The following is a 23,503-nucleotide window of genomic DNA, read 5'->3' as shown; positions in this document are numbered from 1 at the left end:
GGAAAAATTGGCGCTCGAAGCGGCTAGGCTGCATTCCCGCAGTTGTCTGTCCCAGCGGTCGCGTCCGCGCCATGCCTGCCTCCGGTTCCGAGCTCCAGCGCCTGCCGCAGGAGCGGGACGCGAAGTCGCGGCCCCACGGGGAGCTGCAGTACCTGGAGCAGATCGAGCACATCCTGCGTTGCGGCTTCCAGAAGGCTGACCGCACCGGCACGGGCACCCTGTCGATATTCGGCTTGCAGGCGCGCTACAGCCTGAGAGGTGACGGCGGCCGCACCAGGGGCGGGGGAGGGCGCCCGCCGGGTGGGCTCGGAGCTGCAGCCGAGGAAAGCGCGCGCGAGAGGCTGGGCGCACGGTTAACGTTTAGTCCTAACCTCAATCCCGAGAGGCTGGGGAAGCATCCTTATCCTCACTTTACGGACGCCAAAGCCGCAGCTCGGAGTAGAGAGCTGATTTGTGTAGGGTCACACGAACAGGAGTGACAGCTGGGAAGTAAAACCACGCAGGTCCTTGTGGCTCCAGGACCTGTGCCCTTAATCATCCCGTTATGCTGCCTCTCCCAAAGCGGGCACGACCAGCAGTGTTTGCCTCGTACTAGAGTGGGAGAGAAGTGCCCGGACTTGAGCTGCGGTGTGGCTACAGGTCCCGGTGGTCGCCCTTCCCCTCCCTGTGTTGCCCTTTCCGCTTCGCAAATTCAAAATTGGAGATTATGTGGGCGGAGCAACGACGGCGGGAAGAGAGCTAACCGAGAGGCAGGGTGGGAACTTGTGGTTCGTGACAGTTTTCCCATCTGGTCTCCCAAACCATCTTTTCTCTTAAACCTTGAAACAAGAACTCCAGAGTCCGAGTAGAAATTCTTGTCTTTTCCATTAAAATAGGATGGCTCCTGGGAAGAAGTGTCTATTGGGGGTTGGTGGGGTCAGTCAGAGTCAGGCTTTCAGGGCGAAGCAGGTTCATTGTGGTCTGGGGAGAAACCATCTCTGCACGCCACACTTATTCTGAAGACTGGAAAATACCCCACTGCAGTAGCTGAACTACCTAGAACAACTTGGGGAATTCAGTTGAGCGGAGGACCCCCCTTCCCGCAACTCTAAATGTAGTGGCCTCCAATGAGCCACAGACCTAGTTTTTACTCCCACCCCTCTGTTTAGACCTTGTTACTTAATCTCTATGATCTTCAGCTTTCCAATGTGCTCAAAATGGAGGAAATAATGCTCAGTCAATACTGATAAAAGTAGGCACTTGAAAAATCTGTCCTTGTTACATGAATTTCAACCATACAACTGAATAGGTACTGAATTTAGAGGTAGGCTTTTACATTTATCTCTGTCGTTTGATGCAAAACTCTGTCTTCTGCCGTGGTGCCTGTCCATAAAGGTGCCTCATGGAGGCTTGTATTGAGGATTAAATAGCATCAGGCATATAAAGTGTTTCAACAGTTAGCGTTTTGGGGACGCATAAAACATAGGTTAATTTGCTTTGCACATCTTTAAAAACTATTCTGTAGTTTGGGCTAGTGTGGCATATACTATCCCTGAGTCCAGAAGAAGTTTCTCCTGGCAGAATAATCATGGAATAGCTCTGGGAACCTTCAGACTTTGCCTGATGGCACACTTTGTATGCTGTCTTTACACCTCTGCAAAGGAGTCACATCGACAGAGTAGTGGATGGTCTCTCTTTCCCTGTCCTCACAGGCACCAGTGGATGAAGGGCTCCGGAGGGTGGTCTCTGTCTGAATTGTGTCACTGACTTGCACTGTAGCCTGGAAGCTCCACCCTGATCTAGAGCACCCACTAGGCAGGAGACGAAATTTTCCAGTTCCTGTGTTCACTCCAGGGCCTAATATTTCTGGGGCAGTTTTATTTTACATGGAAAGTTGGATGGCATGTTTTATTTTCCATCTTGAAATTATATGGCATACTGTTTTTCAGATGAATTTCCTCTGCTGACAACCAAACGTGTATTCTGGAAGGGAGTTTTGGAGGAGTTGCTGTGGTTTATCAAGGTAAAGAATGATGTTAGAGGACAGTCACAGAGCCCAGGTTGTGTTGCACCATAGCCTTGCTTGTAACTATTACAGCCTATCATACCTGAAGGCACCAAAGGCTGACAGGGGTCTGTCCTTGACCTGGACTCACAATTAGGAAACAGGTTAAGATAACAGGGGCCAAATCTAATAAGACAGAATAGAAGATAAACATGAGGCTTCTTGTACTTGGCAAAAATGAAAACAAACCAGTAACACCTTAACTGTGCAAGTACAGGTTGGGGTAAACATAACTTGATAGCGGTACATATAAGATATGTGACAGATTCATTTGCCAGAAAAGCTAGTGCTGATAAGGCCATCTTGTAGAAGTATTCTATACACCATCTCTAAGGTACACCAAACAGGTTGCATGTGAGGCATTAAATTCACTCTAGGTATCACACTTGGACACAGAACACATTTGGTTAAGAAACACAAAACCACTAATGGGGTTGGGAATAATTAAAGGACTTGGAGGTGTTTAGTATAGAAAATTTAGATGAGGGGAACAAGAAAAAAGACTTGAGAGGGTGGTTCCAAAGAAGGGATCACTGTCCTGACGGCCCTCCAATTTTGGGCTGGGACCACCATGCTTAAAGATGGGATGGCCCGTGCAGGGAAGTGTTGGAGGCTGTCACAGGTCTATCAGCACAGAACAGAGGCCAGCTTGTTGGAGGCTGTTGGGGGTTGAGTCCTGATGACTCAGAAATCTCCTGGATGAGGGAATTCACCTGCTCTACTTCCATCTCTTCCAGGGATGCACAAATGCTAAAGAATTGTCGTCCAAGGGAGTGAGAATCTGGGATGCCAATGGGTCCCGTGACTTCCTAAATGGCCTGGGATTCACCTGCAGAAAAGAAGGGGATTTGGGCCCAGTTTATGGCTTTCAGTGGAGGCACTTTGGGGCAGAATACCAAGATATGGATTCAGGTGAGGAAACAGTGCTGCCTCAGATTCCTGAGCATCCATTGTGGTGAGTTTGCCCCACGGTTTCAAGTGAAGTATCTGGGTTGCTGATGTATAACTTTGACCTTGTGAGAGATTGTTTCAGATTCAGGAGCCACAACTATACCTTGTAGAGGTCAGATCACTCATGGTTATTAGCATTATTGGGTGCTTAGCACTTTCTGTACCTTGTTTCATTAAGAGTTGGTGACACGGTTAATCGCTGTATTGGGGAATAAGGAAGGAAGTTCATCTGGGAGGTTAGATCTCCCTTTTCTTTTCAAGACCTAGCCACCAGTAGGTGGCACTGCTGTGATAGTACAGTTCTCAGGTCACCCTCTCCTCACCCCGCTGGGTGGAAGAAGATAAAACATCTTACTCTTAGATGTCCACCTTCCACTGTAACGATTTGCTGAGTGTCACAGAATCCAGCTCTGGTTTTTTGACTCTTCCTGTCAGGGATTACAAAAACAAAATTGTACCCTGGGGTGGGCGGACGCACATGCACAGGAAGTAACAGTTTGCTGGCTGGGCAGAGACCAGTAACCTGGGAAGCATGAGTCTTATCTAATGGGTATAGACACATCTTACATCTAGTGAGCTAGAGAGATATGGGCCTGATATTGTCAGAATTCTTTAATAAAAGCCTAAACCCTGCATTTTATGTGCAATCAACTTTTTTTGAATGTTGGCAATTTTGATTAAGTTTTAAAATCGTGTGCGGATAGAAAGTAGAATGGTGGTTGCTGGAGTTGGGCAGAGGGGTAATGGGGAGTCGTTTAATGAGTAGAGAGTTTCAGTTTAGGAAGATGGAAAAGATCTGAAGATAGATGGTGGTGGCAGTCGTACAACATTAGGAGTGTGCTTAATGCCAATGATTTCACACTTGAAAATGCTTAAAATGGTAAATTTAATATTAATAAAAACTTTACCGTAATCTTTTTAAAAATGCTGTGTAGTCCATACTGTTTCTGCATGTAAATGGTGTTGGTTATTAGTGTGCAGTCTTTGTTTTAGGACATCCTCAGGGTGTGAGGCTACTCCCCTGTCTTAAATCCCACCTAGTGTTTATTCTTGCTCAAAGTGCTTAATTAAATCATGTCCTAGTCTAAAGTTGTATGACTACTCAGCTGTTGGACTTCAATAGGAGAGATTGTCATTCTTGTTTATTTTTAAATTTTAACCTTTAAATAATTATAGGTTCACCAAAAGTTGCAAAAAAAAAGAAAAAAGTACAGAGGTCCTTATACCCTTCACCCGGTTTCCCCCAAAGGTAACACGCTGTATAAATTGATGTTGACAAAATCCACAGCTTATCAGATTTCTCCAGTTTTATGTGTCTTCATTAGCATGTGTGTATGCAATTTTAGCACATTTATAGATGTATGTAACCACTACCACAATGAAGACACAGACTGTTCCACCACAGTTCATCCTTTTTAAATCTCGCATATTGCCTTTTTTTTTTGGAACTGATTGTGACAAAACTTTCCTCCAAAAAATTTAAGAACTGTTAGACTGGAACATAGTCTGGTACCAATAAGTGGAAATTTAATCAGAGGAGAAACATGAAGCTCCGCACTTCCCAGTTTCTAGTTTCATTTTAGAAGGAGGCAAATTAAAGTCCAAAATTCAGAAATGGGAGAAAAGTACAAATGGTATAATAATTATAGAGGTTTCCTGATATTTACAAACTAATAGGTGTTTATGTTGGAATGTCAGAAGAATAGTGTCATGGTTGTAGAAAACTCACAATCCTCTGTTGTGCATATGGAAGGCTATATTCTATTTAAGACCTAGTACTTTCTGTGGGACAGGAGTAAACTAGATCATACCAGTGAAGTGTGATAAAAATGGTTGATGGATATAGAGACTTAAGTCTTTTGGGGACCACTGGGAGAAACAAATTGTTGAGATTGGGGAGAGGGAGGAGGTGACACCATGACCAACCAAATATTTAAAGGATTCTTATGTAGAAAATAGACTTCGTTATGGCTCCACAGGACAGACCTAGGAGCCTAGACTAGGCCTTGAATTCAACATAACCCAATGAGATTTGTGGAGTGCATTGGATATCTTGTAACCATGGGCCAAGGTGGGTTATGGAAGGACAATGTGATGACCTCTAAGGCCTCTATGATTATGTGCACATGTTCTCTCTTTCTGATAATTCTACAGATTATTCAGGTCAAGGAGTAGACCAACTGCAAAAGGTGATTGACATGATCAAAACCAACCCTGATGACAGAAGAATAATCCTGTGCTCTTGGAATCCAAAAGGTTGAAAGCATCCCAGTCATCTTCTTGTGTTCTAACTGTAGCCCAAAGGGAAGCACTGTGGTCTTGCGCATGGGAGGCAGGCCCTGGGAACTGCCCCTAGCCACATGTCTGGTTGGGAGACCCTGGGCAAGTCACACTTGGCCCTATTTTCACCTTTGGAGGATGGGATTTGTATACTTATTCTTACTCTAAATGGGTTTTAAGTTGCCTATGAAAATATATACAAGATTTTAACATTTTAAATTGAGGCAGGAGTTTCAGATTGCTACCATTTCTGTTAACAACTGTATTGTAAAATTGAACTTTACTAAGGTGTAGTAAATACCCAGAGTGGAATGTTTGCATCTATAATAGAGGCTTTGGATACAGAAAGGTGTGCCTGAGACACTAGTTTTCTGTGGCCCCTGCAAATGAATGAATTCCTCCTGTACTTGTAGTTTGGTGCTATGAAGGTAGCACAAGTAAGTAATTTCAGCTGGGGCGGGACAGCGTTGCTTCTGTTGTAAGCATATATCACAGGTCTCTGTTGGCTTCGTGCCATCCCTGGGATTAGAATGGTCTGCTTTTGTCATGAGGGGAAGGCGTGGGTCATGACAAAAGATGTGGCCCAGTGGTTCTTTCTCATGGTACTTCGCTTGTGAGTTGACTTCTATTTCTCTCCTGTTTTACTTTGCCTAAATAGTATTCTTTAAAACTACTACCCATCTTGATTTTCCTCTGTGCTGGTTCCTCAGATCTTCCTCTCATGGCCCTACCTCCGTGCCATGCCCTTTGCCAGTTCTATGTGGTGAATGGTGAGCTGTCCTGCCAGCTGTACCAGAGGTCAGCAGACATGGGCCTTGGTGTGCCCTTCAACATCGCCAGCTACGCCCTGCTCACCTACATGATCGCACACATCACAGACCTGAAGGTGGGATGCTCTTGGGAAGGAACGATTGTTGCTACCATAAAGCGCTGGACTCTTAGATTCTTTAACATAAAAAAAATTGCAGAGAATTCTGATTAGTTTTAAATATGAGCTGGTTTACTATGGAACTTTCTTGTCCTTGTGTTTTGTATAAACAGGTTTATATAGGTTGTTTATAATATAAGCTAACTTATGAATTAACTTTTCTTAAAAGGAACACTTGTTAAGTTATTTTCTGAAGAGCTTTGAGATATCTACATGCTTATATAATGTGTTTTTAAATAGTGCATTTTAAAGGGATTGAAATTAAAATACTGTTTTGCTTCCATGTAATTTAGCCAGGTGACTTTATACACACTTTGGGAGATGCACACATTTACCTGAATCACATTGAGCCGCTGAAAATGCAGGTAAGAATTCCATCTCACACTTTGTAGTTTGGTCCCTTCTCTCGATAAGTTGATTTATGGAATATCCCTCCTGTACTAGGCATTCTTCTTGGTCCTATGAAGGAGATAATATGACCTGTTCCACCTGCGAGGCTTAGGTTTAGGAATGGGGGGTGGGCAGGGACAAGGCAGACACATGCCTCAACAACCACGGGCACCTAATGTGACAGGTGCTATGGGGTACTAAGTACCAATACCAGAAAGTGAGCCACATCCAGACGAGGGAATTTGGGACCTTCCCAGAGGTAGCATTTCAACTCGTAGTCTTATTTGAAGGAGAATTTAAATGCAAATGTTTTCGCTTAATTTTATGCTAAATACAATACTTAGGTTTGAATTTTCAAAAGTTTGTTCAAAGTCATAAGTTAGAGCAGCCAACAATGATTCTTTGAAAAGGCAATAAAAATAAGAGTGTCTGCATAAAGTGCCCTAAGAATAAAAATTTCAAACCAAAAGCCTTATAGGCCCTTCCAGATTAGGTACAGGTTTGGGAAGTTTCTTTTTTGAAGAAGAGTGTGACTTCAGGGCTTGTCCAGATGCTTCTCTCTGGCTATCCGCTCTGGTTGTGCTGGACAGAATAATGTGAGGTCGTGAACAATATTCACATCCTCATTGACACTGTTTGTTCATCCTAGGAGTTCTGGCTTGCATCCATCCCTATGTGTTTAATTTGTCAACAGATGTCATCTCTCTTTGCCCTTTCTGCCGAGAACAATAGGGATGGGGATTTTGGTACTCACATAGCCATTCTGAGTGCCTACTATGAGTTGCAGATACAAAAGTAAAAACTGTGGCCTGTCTTTAATAAATTTACCAAGAGCACTCAATTATTAAAACTTATCAGGAGCCACCAGACTCCCAATACCACGTGATTCCACAAAATACCCTTCACCATGTTTGTGAGAGTTGGTTATACTCCATCAGTGTTATATAACTAAGGGCAAGGTATTTACAGTGGTACACCCCTGTAAAATAATACTTTGTTGAGAAAAATACTGTGTTCTTGTTTCATTAAGGGACATTAGAGCAGAATTAAAATAGGTTGTACAGATACAGCAAAATAATGGTCCTATGTTGTTTTTAGCTTCAGCGAGAACCAAGGCCTTTCCCAAAGCTCAAAATCCTTCGAAAAGTTGAGACAATTGATGACTTCAAGGCTGAAGACTTTCAGATTGAAGGGTATAATCCTCACCCAACTATTAAAATGGAAATGGCTGTTTAGAGTCCTTTTAAAGGGGTTGTTTAAAGGATACTGTCTTTAGGGGTTGCACTGGATGCTCAGGTGAAAGTTCTTTTTGCTCTAAAGCAGAAGGATCTAGGTCAACTGTTAGGTTGGTGACCTATCAATCATTATTCATTAACTTTAATTTTTTAAATTAGAGTTGTCTTTCAGTATTGTTTCATCAGTTGCGGGTATACAGCATAGTGGCTAGACATTTACACAAGCTATGAAGTGATCCCCCGATTAGTCTAGAATCCACCTGGCACTATACACGGTTCTTACAGTACTGTTGACTAATCCCTATGCTGTACTTCACATCTCTGTGATTTTTGTTTCCTGCAGCCTCTTAACTTTCTAAAGCTCCTTGTTTTCCAGCCACCTATTTCTTTTCATCAGCTTCAGTCTTATAAAAACAACTTGCTGGTTTCTCTTTGAGGTGCTACAGCTTTATCTCCTCAGTGAGTCCTTTTCAAACATGGCCTTTTCTGCCCTGAAAGCTTTTCCCTCCAGCTGCTTTCCCCTAGCTTTCTTTCCTCCCAGGTGAAGTTTGATGCCTACCCTCTGGCACTGTTGTCCCGGCCTTGTGTTAACACAAGCCCAGACACTGGAAGGCTGTTCTGTATTTGTCCTGCCTTCAAGCCTGCACAAGCTGCATAGGGCTCGTCAGTCCTGGGCGCCCTGATGAGGACCCCACAGAATCAGAGCTCACGAAGTTGACCGCAGACTCTGCCAGATGGAACTTTACTTTTTCATTTTTTGTAAAAACGTTAATCTCCTAAATGTCTTTTCTTTTAGCCTGGCATTCAATATCCAGAATAACCTGACGTTGGATAAATTTTCTAGCACTACCTTCCACTAACCAACCCTCTTTGTGAAATCTTAAGGTCAATATGTCTGAGATATTCGTTCCTCTTCACACTTTGGTTTTTTTATTGTTTTTTCATCTATTTATGTATTGATTGGTTGATATATATCTTGGTACTTTTGCTTACCTTTTCCCACCTTCCACCTGTTGGTAATCCTATTCATTCCACAAATGTCACCTCTCCTGAGATGTCTTCCCTGGTTTTCCTTATTAGCACTCACTAGTCACTCCTGGGCTCCATGACTCTGTTTATGGAAGTGATTACTGCTTGCCCAGGTGTTGTGTGTGTGCTCATCTGTCCTACCAGGTTCTGGGGGCCTGACTTTATCCACAATCTCAGCGTTTTTGTACATCCTCAGAGTTAACCAAACCCTACGCCTTTTATTACTAAGAGAACCAGCACAGATAATCTGCCAGTGGCAACAGCCTTAAGAGTTAATGAATACCGGTCAAGATGGCAGGTGTACCAAGCCCTTTCATGCTGGAGACACACAAACATGGTACAACAACAGCCCTTGTCCCCACGAGAATAAAAATTTATGTATTCCTAACAAAAACATGTACATGCATTTCAGTCTTGTGTTTTTATGAAGGTTAGTGATTTTCAAGAATTAAGTAAGCTGTTCCCCAAATTTAGAGCTGAATAACATCAGTCATAATGATAATGTATAGTTTGTGTGGTTATGAACATTTAAAATTGTATTTGTTTTATATATGACTATAATAAAGTATTCTACATTCATCAGGTTTTTTGTTTTTAATTTTTTATTGCCATTCTGCATGGTTCCTACCCAAAATAGATGAACTCTCCTAAACATGCTATATTCTTGTTTGGATGCTACTGAAAAGGGTAGAGTATATTTTAGAATTGCTGGCTATGCTATATTTTCCCTGTTTCCCTATGATTCATCTAATTCTAGCTGTATTTTAGCTATAAAATATAATTATTTAGGAAAAGAGTATTTTTTAAAAGGTTATAAAAGATACTGATAGCATTTTGTCCTCATCAGTTTCAGCTTGGTATGAATTCTGTAATGTGCTTAGACTGATCAGGAAAAGTGCTAAACCATTTCAGAGCTAATCAGCGGAATCTTTTTATCTTTGTTGCACACCAGATACCCCATGGTGCTGCATAACTATTTTTATTCTGCTAATTTATGACGAGTGTTAAATAGAATAAGGAATTGTTCCAACAAATTATACAACATGCTGCTTATTTTCAAAGTACAGCTGAATGTCTGGGTACCAGCACTTGATAGAAATTTTAACATCTTCCTGGACTTTAGTTAAATCTAAATTTGTTTAAGGATTAAGTAGGAGAATGTGTGTTTATCAGCTATAAGAATTAGTGGTTACTGGGCTGATCCCTAAAGTTAATATGACTTTCAGCTGAATTTGTTTTGATTGGTAGGATGATTTTTTCCCCCATATTTTTGTAAAACCATGCCCAAGAAATTTTAAGCCTTTTCACTTAAAAAAGAAAAGAGTGTTAGGGCTGAACACTTAATTCCCCTGAGCAGCGAGGAATTTCTTCCAGACTTCACCATCTGGATATTGGTGTTTCTTTACAGATTCCTCCTTCATTTCTGTGGAATAACCAACATCCTATCAGAGACCAAAAAATGGAGCAGTGTTAGTTAACACCTGGAACAAAAACATTAATGTATTTCTGCTGTTCCTAGAATGCTTTTAAATCTAAAATTCAGAAGCAACTGAATTAATATTAAGTTTTCAGGTTGTTTGAAGTGGGGTAGAGGGACACACTGTTGGCTACTTCCCAGGATTAGTTAACTAATCAAGCCTTCAATAGCTCAACCTCTGTTCATGAAAATGAGCTCTGACCTCTTGAACATGATGAGGATAAATGGCCCAGATAACACAATTGTAGTCAAAACTTGTAAGTTAACTAACCTGCGAGATGGTGCCAGGTTTGGTTTGGTTTTTGCATAAGGAGTACCTGTTTTAAAGTCTCAGCTAGTGAGGAAAGGCTGGCATTCAAGAAGACTTGTCTGCAGTTTTACCCCTAAACGCCAACCTCCAGGCCCTGGGAATTTGCTGTGGGATAACTAAAGAGTCATTTGTTTCTAGATATAAAAATAAACTCTAAGGAGTCAAACTCTGCTCACAGCAGTTCTCAACCCTTTGACACCAGGGACTGGGTGCTTCTATGAGAATCTAATGCCTGATCTGAGGTGGAGCTGAGATGGTGATGCTAGCAGCGGAGAGTGGCTGCAAATACAGATGAAACTTCACCTGTCACTCACCTCCTGCTGTGCAGCTTGGTTCCTAACAGACCATGGACCAGTACTGATCCACGGCCTGGGAGTTGGGGACCCCTGCCTAGGGTCTAGCTCACAAGAATGAGCATAGTGGGGGCTGGCACACCTGCTCCAGGAGGCCTCCCTAGCCAAGCTCACCTGAAGAGGCATGTAGGAAGCATTCTTGATTATCACAGGATACTTGAAATGTTCATACAGGTGGTTGACATATTCACATATCCTTGGAGGAAGGAATCAGGGGGGCAATGATGCCTTAAGTTCAATCATTCTTGTGGTGCTGTTAAAGCAGAAGGGATACCTCTACGAAGAAAGGGTGCCTCAATCAAGTCTTGACTGATAACACCTGTTTGCAAATCCCCTGACCTCTACGCCACATCTATAAAAACAAGGTGGGGCTTTGGTGAAATTAACTATGAAATGTCTTATCCAAGGGTTTTGTGATCCCTAAAGCATCAGCTTAGGCTCCATAAGTATCTTGGATTAACTTTAGCCAAAAGTTGGGTAAATTAAAATCACCAAGTGAGGTCCACTGCAACCACACACGATTTAGAAGAGCACAGGGTGGGAAATAGCGTAGATGACAGAGGCTCTGTTCATCCCCCTGGCGACCAAATCAAAGTTGTGACAGAAACAAGGAGCAAACAGCAAGGAAAAATTGCCTGGGAGCTAGATGAACAAGCCATATGACTAAGGAGAAATCTAAGAAATCACCCTGCGACAGCAGAAGGTAGGACAGGGCTAGGACAGTCCCAAGCGGCTCAGTGGGACAGAGGCTGCAGAAGCGGCAGCTGCAGATGCCTCTTAAAGGGGCCGTGTCCGCGAGCAAACTTCTGCGGTGACAGACCTGCTTGCTCTGAGCACCAGTGCTGGGTTGGCTGCACAGGGACTTACAGGGTGACACTGAGTTGTCACAGTGAGGGCCATGGTAAGGCTCTCTCCCTGGCAGAAGTGCCGGCGGTATCCATTGTTCCTCAGTTGCACTCTTCCTCCTCCCAGGGCAAGGACTCCACAGCCATAGCAGAGACTCATCAAGCTAGATAACAGAGGGCGCTCCGCCCAGAGGATTCCCTGAAAACCTGCCTCCCCCAGCTCACGGCCCCACCCAAGCTACAACCGGATGTATCTTCAGTGAGTCAGGTGCCCCTTGCTGAGCAGTGCCTAGACACACACTGGTGGCAGCTGGCCTCGGTTTCTGGTGTGGCCTTTTGAGGCAACTATAAGCTCAGCATCTGTGGATTGCTTGCTGAATCTTAACAGGTGGGCTTAGAGGGGCACAGGCTTGGGCTAAATTTGGCCTGCGGCTGAACCCCTCTCAGGACTATGCCATTGGACACCTATTTCACAAAGCCTCACTAATAAGACCAGGAGACATAAAAGCTTTGCTTAGTACATAGAAACAGACATAGAAAGGCAGCTAAAATGGAAAGACAAAGAAGCAGAAACCATGTGAGAGAACAGAACAGAGATCCAGAAATAATGGAGTCAAGCAATCTAACACTGGTTATAAAGATGCTCAATGAATTTATGGGAAGGGAAGATGAATTTAGAACTTCGACAAAGAGGTAAAAAAAAACATAAAAATGGAAATGAAAACTATAAAAGAGAACCAGTCAGAAATGAAGAACACATCTGAGATGAGAAGTATATTAAATGGAAAAAACAAAGTGAATAAAGAAGAGGATCAAATGACCTATATAGAGGATGGGAAAGCCGAGGACATTCAATCAGAATGGAAAAAAAAAAAAAAGGAAACCAAAACTATAACAATAATTTAAGGAGTCTATGGAACACTATTAAAGGTAAAAATACCCATGCCATCGGGGTACCAGAGGGTAAACAGATGTTGAACAGCAGCTATTTGAAGAAATAATAATGGAAAACTTCCCTAACCTGGAGAAAGAAATAACCGTAAAACACCAGGATGCTCAAAGAGTCCCAAAAACCAGGAACCCAAAGAGACCCACACAAGATACATCATAATTAAAATGCCAAAGTTTAAATACAAAGAGAGACTCTTAAAAGCAGCAAAAGATAAGCAGATAGTTACCTACAAGGGAGCACCCATGAGACTGGCAGCTGATTTCTCCAAAGAAATTATGCAGGACAGAGGGCTTGGCACAAAATATTCAATGTGATGAAAACCCAGGATCTACAACCAAGAATACTTTACCCAGCAAAGCTATCATTTAGTGTTGAAGGACAGATATAAAGAGCTTCCCAGACAAAAATAAGCTAAAGGAATATATCACCACCAAGCCAGTATTACAGGAAATGTTGGAGGGACTTCTTTAAGAAGGAAAAACAGCTATCAAAAATAGGAATAAAGAATGGTAATAATTACATTCCTATCAACAAATACCTCAAACGGAAAAGAATTAAGTCCTCCAACCAAAAGATAGAGTGGCTAAATGGATAAGAAAAGAAGACCCCTCCATATCCTGCCTACAAGAGACTCACTTCAGATTAAAAGACACACGCACACTAAAAGAAAGGGGATGGAAAAAGATATTGCCTTGATGGATCTAGAGGGTATTATGTTGAATGAAATGGCCCAGAAAGACAAATATCGCATGATTTCACATACATGTGGAATCTAAAGAACAAAATCAACAACAACAAAAGTGGAAATAAATTCATAGATACAGAGAATATTTTGAGGGATACTAGATGGGAGGGGTGTTGGGGGGAAAAGAAGGCAAAGAGATTGAGAGGTGCAGGTGGGTGGTTGCAAAGTAGACATGGAGATGTAGAGTACAGCCTGGGGAAGATGGTTAATAATATTGAAATGGTTGTTGGGGGGAGAAGGGGTGCTAGATTTAATGGGGTGAGTGCTTTGCCAGTTGTGTAGATCTCTGATCAATATGCTGGACAGCTAAGGCTGTGTTGTATGCCGACTATAATTGAAAAAAAAAACTCATTGAATTGTACAATGTAAATGCAAGCAACTAGTTGTCTATTACATTTCAATAAAGACCAAAAAAAGGAAGCTATAAAAATAAAATATTAAAAAAAAAAAACCAGTACAGAGGGGCTGTGAAATCATCAACTTGCCTGCCCTGTCCCACCACCCCAACAGCCTGGTAGAGGTAACAGAGACACCTCAGAAACACAGTAGGGCCACTGACCATTAGTGAAAACAAGGTCGTGCTGGGAGCTCAGAAAAACTAGTCTCTACCACCTGCCACATACCTCCACCGCAGTGGTAGTGCCCTGTATCCGAGGTGAGCTGGTCACAGGGTACACCCCCTATCTCAGTGGATACGCAGCCTTTTCCTTAACTAAAGATGCTGCTCCACTGTGATCCCAGAGGTGCAAATAGGTAAGAGAAAACAAAAACCTGCACTACAATGCCATGTACTGGAAAACAAAAAAGTACCCAGCCTAGCAACTTCTGAATTGTAGAGAGCAGAGCAGTATCTAAACAAGAAAAGAGCTTACTACCTCAGATGTGCAGGCGGAACAACCAAGGTAACATGGGAGCACTAAACTTATGGACCTTGGTCTCAGAGGAATTATTGTGAACTTGACCCCAAAGGCAAAGGAAGGAAAAGCAAACACAAATGAATGGGACTACATCAAACTAGAAAGCTTCTGCAGAGCAAAAACAAACAAAAACCATCAACAAAACAAAAATACAGCCAACAAAATGGGAGAAGATATTTGCAAACAATACCCCCAATAAAGGGCTAATATCCAAAATATATAAAGAACTCATAGAACTCAACAAAACAAACAATCTGATAAAATAATGGTCAGAGGTCCTGAACAGATATTTTTTTAAAGAAGACATTCAGGTGGCCAACAGATAGATGAAAAAAATGCTCAACATAACTAGTTATAAGGAACATCCAAATCAATACCACAATGAAATACTACCTCATATCTGTTAAGAATTATCAATAAGATGAGCAAAAACATGTGTTGGAGAGGATGTGAAGAAAAGGGAACCCTCGTGCACTACTAGTGGGAACGTTAACTGGTGCAGCCACTGTGGAAAAAAGTATGGAGTTTCCTCAAAAAATTAATAGAGCTGCCATAAGACCTAGCGATCCCTCTTCTAGGCATCCAGCCCCCAAATTTTGAAAGCACCCATAAAGATATATGTACCCCTATATTCACAGCAGCATTATTCGCAATAGCCAAGACATGGGAACAACCTAAGTGTTCTCCGATGGGTGATCGGATAAAGAAGATGTGGTACATATTAACAGTGGAATGCTACTCTGCCATAAAAAAAGAAATATTGTCATTTGCAACAATATAGATGGATCTTGAGAGTATTATGCTAAGTGAAATAAGTCAGATGGAAAAGGACAAGAACTATATGATTTTACTCATATGCAGGATGTAAAACAAAAAGCAACAAATGAATGAACAAAATGAACATACAAATAAGCAAAAAAAAAAAAAATCCTCAGAGACACACACAACAGGAGGGTAAAGGGGGTTGAATAGATTGGTGATGGAGGTAGACTAGACTTCAGGTGGTGGGCACAAAATAGGGTATACAGATGTTGCATCACAAAGTCATACAGCTGAAATTCATACGATGTCATTACCCAATGTTATCCCCAATAAGTTTAATCAAAATTTATATATATAATTTATATAATTATATGCTCACATGCTGTTATTAACCAGTGTTACCCCCAGTAAATTTAATCAAAAGGTATATATAGTTACATATAAATATATATAAAAACAAAATATTAAACATGCATGATATGGTAAAAAAAAAAAAAAAAAGAAGAGCACAGGTTTTAGGATCAGACCAACCTGAGTTCAAATCTGTGTCAGCCACTTTTTTTTTTTCCTAAGAGGTGGACAGCTGAATGGTGAGGACATTAAACAGAGATCAGTGAGGAAACGCCAGGAAGGTTTCTGAGGTGAGAGGCCAAACCGAATGTTTTGTGATAGGGCTGTGAGTGCAGGTAATGAGATCCCTCACATTGTCCACTCACTAATGAATTTTTTTTTCCTTTTGGCCAATTCCTTTTTTAAGAAATGATCCCCAGGTATATGGTTTTCAAAACAGAAAAAAAAATCCTATGGAATAATTTTCTTCTTAAGACATTTTTCATGACAGAAATTACCCTTTATAGATATCATATCGTAAGATGGGACTAGCATCTGATTGAAGGGTCTAATGCCACTGGGTATGTATTCTTTTTTTTTGTTTAATTCTACATATAAGTGAAATCATATGGCATTTGTCTTTCTCTGTCTGACTTACTCAACACAATACCCTCGAGGTTCAACCTTGTTGCAGATGGCAAGGTTTCATCCTTTTTTATGGCTGAGTAGTATTCCATTGTATATATGTACCATCTTGTCCATTCATTCACTGAGACACCCAGGTTAGTTCCATATTTTGGCTATTGTAAGTAGTAAATGCTGCAATGAACGTATGGATTCACATGCCCCTTGGAAGTAGTGTTAGGATTTCTTTGGATAAATACTCAGGAGTGGGATTACTGGGTTCATCTCTGTCTTGTTATAGCCTTTGTTTTAAAGTCTATTTTGTCTGGTATATGTATTGCTACCCTAGCTTTTTTGTTTCTATTTTCATGAAATATCTTCCCATCTCTTTCAGTGCGTGACTTTAGATCTGAAGTAGGTCTCTTGTAGGGAGCATATGTAAGGGTCTTATTTTCTTATCTATTCAGCTACCCTATTTGTCAATTGGAGCATTTAATCCATTTACATCTAAAGTAATTGTTGATAGATATATAGTTATTGCCATTTTATTCATATTATCTTTTTTCTTCTTAAAGAAGTCTCTCTAACATTTCTTATAATACTGGTTTGGTGTTGAACTCCTTTTAGCTTTTTCTTGTCTGGGAAGCTCTTTATCTGTCCTTTGATTCTAAATGAAAGCTTTGCTGGGCAATCATGGTTGCTTTTCACCACTTTCTAATTTTGTAACCTGAGACAAGTGACCTAACTGCTGCCTTACTTTAGTCATGGCTAATGAACAGCTGCTTTGAGGGGCAGGCCATGTAACCCCCTGCTAGGGATACAGAAAGGAACTGGCAGAAGGGGGCCTCACGGTTTCAGATACTCAGTGGACATAGATACTCAGTCATCGACTATAATGTGGTGCTATGTATAACCTAGAAAGAACAGATGAAGTACCAGCCCCATGGGAGGTGGCAGTTGGGCCATGAAAAATGAACAGAGAACAGGCATTCCATGCAGACAGAATTACAGAGCAGAGGCAGCGTGTCTGGTGGCTTTCTACTTGCACAGTGGCATTCCTGAGCAGTGAGGTCTGCTTTCAGGAGAGTGGCATGAGGCACTTTTATCCACTTCTGGGTGGTCATAGTGCACAGTGGGTCAGGGCTGACCCTCTTTTTTTCATCCTTCAAGACCTGCAGGACCTTTTAAGGTCGTTTGGAAGTCCCCATGGTCCTGCCTTCAGGAACTGAAATGAGAGGGACAGAAGCAGAAAAACCTAGGAATGTTTATTTTTTAGAGTTTAAAATATTTCAGGCATATTAAAGGGCAGCATGTGCCTACTCACTAACCAGCTTAAGAAACCAGTACTTTATATCCCCTTACATGTTGTATTCTCTCTCACAATCCTAAATTTGGTATTTACCTTTCCCATGCATGTTTTTATGCTTCCACTATATACTTCTAGTGATCTTTCTGCAGTATCACATTTAATTCCAGGAGGATAGAAAGCATAATAAAGCTGTATGTGCGCAAACAACTAGGAGGAGACTATCTTGATTTAAAGCTCACCTTGGGCTTGTTGAGAAATAAGATGGAACTAAACAGTTATGATGTGGCCAGATCAGGGAGGACTCCACTGTTAGGAAGAGAATATACCCATGATGGAAGCAGGGCTTTAGAGAGTCAGAAACAGGTGCTGGATGAGGAAGGAGTTCTGGTTTCCATCTGGTTGAAAACTCACACTCCCACAGACACCCTCACACTTAACAAAACAAAGTGAGTCAGCTACCGAGAACCTACCCCTCTAAAAGAAAAGGGACTATTCACTGCTGGGTCTCCTCATCACTGCCCCATGTGGAGAAGCACAAGCAAAACCAACTCAGCCTTTAAGTTACAGGATGTGCCAACAGACAGGGTTCTTTGTGCCTCTGGACATGAGAGCAGAATGAAAAGACATGGCCTGAACTGAGGGACACAATTGAAGTTAATGCCATATTACTCACCTGTTTTTAAGGCTTGCAGAGACTGATATAAAGTCAAATATAATCAGATGCTGCACCAATTCACAAAGGCCAACTCCACCAGCATGGGGCAAACAGGAACTGAAAATGAAGACATTTCTATTGAAGGTCAAGAGTAGGGCAGAGGGCAGGAATGGTGAGAGAACATGTGGTTTTTCTTATTATTTGTAGGTGATTAAGTTATGCATTCATGGGATGAGATTCCGGGAGGAAAATCATCAAAAGATTCCCTGATTAGGCCAAAAAGAGTTAGAAAAAAATCAAAACGGCAAATTACAGAAGGAACCACAGATGTCTGACGGGCAGAGAAATGGAGGTTTGATCTGCAGGCCGCTGTGCCCTTACTTTCAAACTTTTTAGCCATCAGCAACACTGAAAGGTTCTCATTGACACTTCCCAGCCTGCAGCTGTCAATCTGGAGAAACTGCAGGGCTTTCACCTGTAGGAGCTGCTTAAATATCACTCTATTGTGGCACTGAAAATAGAATTAAAACCAACGGAAGAGTTAGCGATGGCTTTCAAGATCTCTAAACCTGACAATGTGCCAATTCCAAGTCACTCATCAGAGGTCTTCAGGAATCCTGGACTATATTCTTTGTTCTCACTTGGTATGAGGCAAGGCCTGATAGTCCAGGCAGGGACCTCCCGCTCACTCTTTTCAAATCTGCTGGTGGAACAATGTGAGTCATGCAAAATCACACTGCTTGCCATTTATTAAGAAGTAACCGTCATAGCGAAGCAAAGCATCAGGATAAAATACGGTGATGGCAATGAGCAGATGGCACGGACAACAAAACAGTACCATGGCAGATCAGCATTGCTCCTTTTGCTGGGAAAACCGAGAATCTGTTCCTTCTCACTGTTCTGCTCGTGGGCTGACTGCCGCAGGCTTTGGCAGGCACTTGCGCTTCGTTTGTAAGCACAAAAAGTGAACGCAGTAATGTTTACTCAATTTGGAAGCTGGCTTTCTTAAAACCACACAGTGTATTTTATGCCCCTGCAATGGCAACTTTAATTGCTGCCCTATAAATTTCCATTAGACACTGACAAAAATTAATGATGTTAGTCATATAAATTGTAGAAAAAATGCATAAACTGGACTATATCTGATTGCAGACCCTAATGAAGTGCTGTAAAATGGCCCAATTTCTAGGACTAGGAAGACTTTCCAACTCAAAATACAACAGGTGATGTAGCCTAACATATGATGATGTCCTCAGTCAGTGTGGCCACTATATGCTGACCCCAAGGAGGTGTTACTTACCTGTTCTCCTGTGGCAATGCCAATTCCTAGTGGGACCAATGGCTATAAAATATAAGGCAACCTGATGTTATTTTGCTAAGTTTTTGTACTGAAACTCCTACCATTGAAAAATTCAGAGCTTAACCACTTAATGTTTAAGTGTTTAGAGCTGAAGGAAGACATCCCTGCCACAGAGTCCTATGAAGTTTAAGGAGTGGCAGAAGGTGGTCAGGGGATATGTGTGTCTGCAGAGGAGAAAGCCAGTGCTTGTTCACAAGCTGCCATTAGTTTCCTTCCTGGCTATTACTACAGCTTCTGTCTGTATTTCCCAGATGAGAAAAGGTGCATGGGGCAAGCAACTGACCCGCGTCACAAAGCTAGAAAGGAGTGAAACTGGGCTTGAAATTAGGCTGACTCCAGAGCCAGAGGAGGCATCTGAATCACTAGATAGGCCAACTCCCCTAAAGAAAACGCTTTAATTTAGGATCCAGGGGCCCCTATGTCCACTATGTGTCCTGCCTCTAATAGGATGCATGGACTTGGGAGAGTCATTGACCACCTGAAGCTCTGCCTTCTCGCCTGCAGGTCAGGAGTTAGAGTGGATGGTCGCCGAGGCACCATCTACTGCTAACAACTTATGCTTCCTAAAACTTCTAATTTAAGTATGCTGAGTTCTTTATCTCAAAAGAAAATAGGGGTAGGGGGAAGGAGGACTGGGGAGGGGAAAAGCCATTTGACTTACTCATTCTACCATTTTACAGCATATAAGTTTCTGGCATGTAATAGGTACCAAATTTTATTTTCTCCTTTTGAATACTTCCTGAATCTGCCCTACTCCAGCTGCCCTCTACCTTCCTTTCCAACCCTTTAATGCGAAAGTCTCCTAGCTTCTATCTCAGTCTCCATCTCCTTCTCATTCCACACCTTTGCTATGTCCAATGTGAATCCCTCCTACAAGTGTCTACCAGTCAAAGACCTACAGTGGCTCACTGAGTTCAGCTGCATCTTCTGAGCAGGTGGGCCCATAACCTGGCCTCAGGTGCCTACCTTCTCCACGAGCCCCACCTTGCACTGGCATTCCATCAGGTACCTCCATGGCTCCACTGTGCTGTCTTTCTCAGCTTCCCCTGCCTTGGTTCCTCTGTCCCTTCTTCCTTAGATGCCTCCTGAGGGGATGGCCTTTCCAACGTAAACAAAATCTCAGAGGGTTGAAGCCCAGCAGAGCTGCCGGGGAGACTCTCCAGGTGGGCAGAGGTTGAGGTCCCTGTTTGGACAAGTTGGCAGCCACTAGACATGGCTACACTACAAGCACACAAGACAAAATGTCTTGTTTAACCATGGCCCCTCACCAGATTCTCATTTTGGAAGGATTTCTTGGAAGGTTTCCATTGTGTTTAAATACAGGCTATGGTCATTCCACAGCTCCTGCTCACATCTCCCTCACCTGCAGTTCAGCTTTCCTTATGGAGTCAGCTCTGTCCCAGCCCAGAGCCACCTTTCCCTTCAGTGACCTTCTTTCTACTGCCCTCAGCACTCAGGGCCCCGACCCAGTGTTCCACATGCCTGTTTCACACATCTTTTTTCTCTATAGCCAGGCTGTACAGTGGGGAGAGTGGAGGCCATTTCTTAAACACAGGCTTTAGTATAGTGTCCGACATAAGGAGATCATATGCTGATTTACTGAGATAAATGGACCCCACAGCACAGTAGGACCTGTGACTTCATGTAAGGCACATGAAGGTGTCCCTCCTAGAACTTGAGACTAAGACTGTTCTCAGAAGGAAAATTTTAAGAGCAACACATAACTGGGGAGAGTAGAGAAAAGCCAAGTTGCCTCAAGGAGAAAAATCAGTTCCTAGGCTCCTTGGCAGGTGAGACTTGCCTCTAAGCCAAATGAAGGTGCCAACCCAACTGCACAGTGTGGTGGTAAAGGGTTATCTGATGAAAACATAAAAGGAGGGTCACAGGCATGTGTTGGTACGACCTCTGCAAACACTGCCGGGGGAAGATGAGGCTTAAGACTCGACATGGCTAGGGTCAGAAGTAAGTATATCTGTGCCGCAGAGGTGAATGCGTTGGGCCATCTTAGTCTGACACTATCACATATTCAGATCCTATAACCAGTTCCTGCTCTGATTCCTCACTCATCCAGCAGCCTTTGGTTGAATATAGCTACTCATGGAGCTTGCTCTAGTCAGAAGATACAAAAATCTAGCTCTCCCAGAAGTTAAGGTTATCCTAAATGAACCAGTTGGCATTCTGATGTTATACATCCGTGCTATAAACTGGCCTATTGGGAGACTCTCCCTGAGAAATAGGGTGTTCTGGCAGATTATGTTCTTGCTAAACCTGAAAAGGACAGAGGTTGGCCCTCATTTAGGGTGGATTTGCAAAAGAGCCCTGGTTCCAGGGAAACAGACAGGCAGCCTTCTCTTGGGGAGGCCTCACCTCGACATTAGCTAAGCAAGTGTTTTCTTTTGAGTTACCCAGAGGAATCTATACTTTTTGTTTAATTCTAGGCTAGTAAAATATTTTAATATCAGTCAGATTTCTTATGTTCTTACAAAACATAAGGACCACGTCTATTAACCTTTGGATGGTTTGTAGCCATTCAGCTTTTAGCCATTTACTTTCTCTCAAATAAACAGAAATAACGGCAGTAGATAAGCTGAAGTGAACAAATGGATGTCAGGTCTGGAATCTAGTACTTGTTACAAGGTACAATTATTTCAGCTACTTCATCAGAAAATGTGAAGAAGAATAAGCAAAGGAATTCTAGGGTCTGCTGCAACCACTCTGGAAAACGAAACAAAAAGTATATGGTAGTGGCAGCCGCAACAACAGCAGCTTTTCTACCTTGGAGATGGTGGTGTGTCTCAGAATGTCATCAGGGGAAGTTGGCTCCTCAGTCCACAGTGGCTTGAACTCAGCCAGCTTTGACATCCACTCCACTGCCTCGGGCACATCCCAGCACTGGTTGGCATTCTTCATCTGTATGGAGAGACCCTTGGCAGTGAGGTCTGCCTGCTGCTGAACTTGCTGCATAGCTGTGACTCCGAGGGAGGAAAAGGCTGTCATGTCACTTACTGCTACCCACTGCTGAGCAAGACTCCCAGCGGGAGCCTGACATTTCTTTGGAAGCCCAGCATGCAGCCATAACAAAGGGGGCCAAAGAGCAACCACTTTCGCTCCAGATACAGCAAGTACTCGGTGTCATTTCATTAGAACGTTGATGAGTTGCCATAGGAACTTAACTCTCGTTTATATCAATTAGCCTATGGCAAAACAGGTTTCTTTATACATTGTTTTGCTTAAAGCTGCAGAACCGACTGATGATGTTATATGAGGATTTATTGTACTGTCTTGGGAGGAGTTGGGAATCATGGAGCTGCTGTGATGTCCAGGAGTGTCCTGGGCTAAGCCCATGACTAGTGCTCACTGCCCCAAGAGCTCTGGCTCAACATGCATTTAGATGCCACCCAAATACATTTGTGTTGCAGTGTTCATTGTTTATAGGAACTGTTTTATCACATCCTGAATCATGCACAGACAATACTGAGTCTGTTCAATGGTCATTTACTGATATTGCCTACTATGTACCTGACACAATAATGAATAAGCCAAACTCTACCATTAATTAAGCACCCATGCCACTAGGCATTTTATGTATTTTGTCCAATTAATATTTATAATAACTCTGAGGCAATTCATATCAACCCATTTTACAGAAAGAAAACTGACACACAGAGAAGTTAAGTAACTTTGCCATAAATAATAAGTCAAGTAAATGGTGAATTCAAGTCCAGGCCTCTCACTCCAAGGCCCTGGCTCTCTGCATGCAGTGATCTTGCCTGGAAGCCAAGTGCTGGGTGTGCAGAAATGAACAAAGAGCCCCTCCATCCCAACATTATTATTCTTCAGGAAGACAGACACAGAGACGGCTATCTCTAGTAGAATGTGCTAAATGGTAGGAGTGCCCTTACAGGATGCTATGAGAACCAGATGACAGTACACCCCGAATCAATTACTATCATAAATAATTTCGATGAGGATGACCTCATAAGATAAAAGTAGCATTAATTCATGTA

At 42.4% G+C, this 23,503-nt stretch overlaps 2 protein-coding genes across 2 annotated transcripts in view; one reads left to right on the top strand and one right to left on the bottom strand.

Moving 5' to 3' along the window:
- On the top strand, positions 1-9,436 carry TYMS (thymidylate synthetase). The gene is made up of 7 exons (XM_016164564.2): positions 1-258; positions 1,929-2,002; positions 2,782-2,956; positions 5,150-5,251; positions 5,986-6,161; positions 6,497-6,568; positions 7,692-9,436. The coding sequence occupies exons 1-7, from the start codon at positions 72-74 to the stop codon at positions 7,827-7,829; spliced, it is 924 nt and encodes a 307-aa protein (XP_016020050.1). The 5' UTR covers positions 1-71; the 3' UTR covers positions 7,830-9,436.
- ENOSF1 (enolase superfamily member 1) overlaps positions 8,749-23,503 on the bottom strand; it is a 32,693-nt gene continuing 17,938 nt past the window's right edge. The window contains 6 exon segments of the mRNA XM_036229024.1: positions 8,749-10,299; positions 11,112-11,193; positions 18,155-18,242; positions 18,245-18,253; positions 18,518-18,647; positions 22,272-22,406. Of these exon segments, the coding sequence (XP_036084917.1) occupies positions 10,198-10,299; positions 11,112-11,193; positions 18,155-18,242; positions 18,245-18,253; positions 18,518-18,647; positions 22,272-22,406 (546 nt within the window). The 3' untranslated portion in view covers positions 8,749-10,197.

The sequence above is a fragment of the Rousettus aegyptiacus genome, unplaced genomic scaffold, assembly GCF_014176215.1.
Source record: "Rousettus aegyptiacus isolate mRouAeg1 unplaced genomic scaffold, mRouAeg1.p scaffold_m13_p_12, whole genome shotgun sequence".
NCBI lineage: Eukaryota > Metazoa > Chordata > Mammalia > Chiroptera > Pteropodidae > Rousettus > Rousettus aegyptiacus.
Note: the sequence above shows the minus strand (reverse complement) of the source record. Positions and strands in the feature narration are given on the sequence as shown.

What these genes read in the sequence shown, in the direction of transcription:
- TYMS (XM_016164564.2), top strand. Translation starts at nt 72, where the DNA reads ATGCCTGCCTCCGGTTCCGAGCTCCAGCGCCTGCCGCAGGAGCGGGAC. An exon ending in GGCGCGCTACAGCCTGAGAG is followed by an intron (nt 259 to 1,928) that starts GTGACGGCGGCC and finishes ACTGTTTTTCAG; the next exon opens with ATGAATTTCCTCTGCTGACA. An exon ending in CACACATCACAGACCTGAAG is followed by an intron (nt 6,162 to 6,496) that starts GTGGGATGCTCT and finishes CATGTAATTTAG; the next exon opens with CCAGGTGACTTTATACACAC.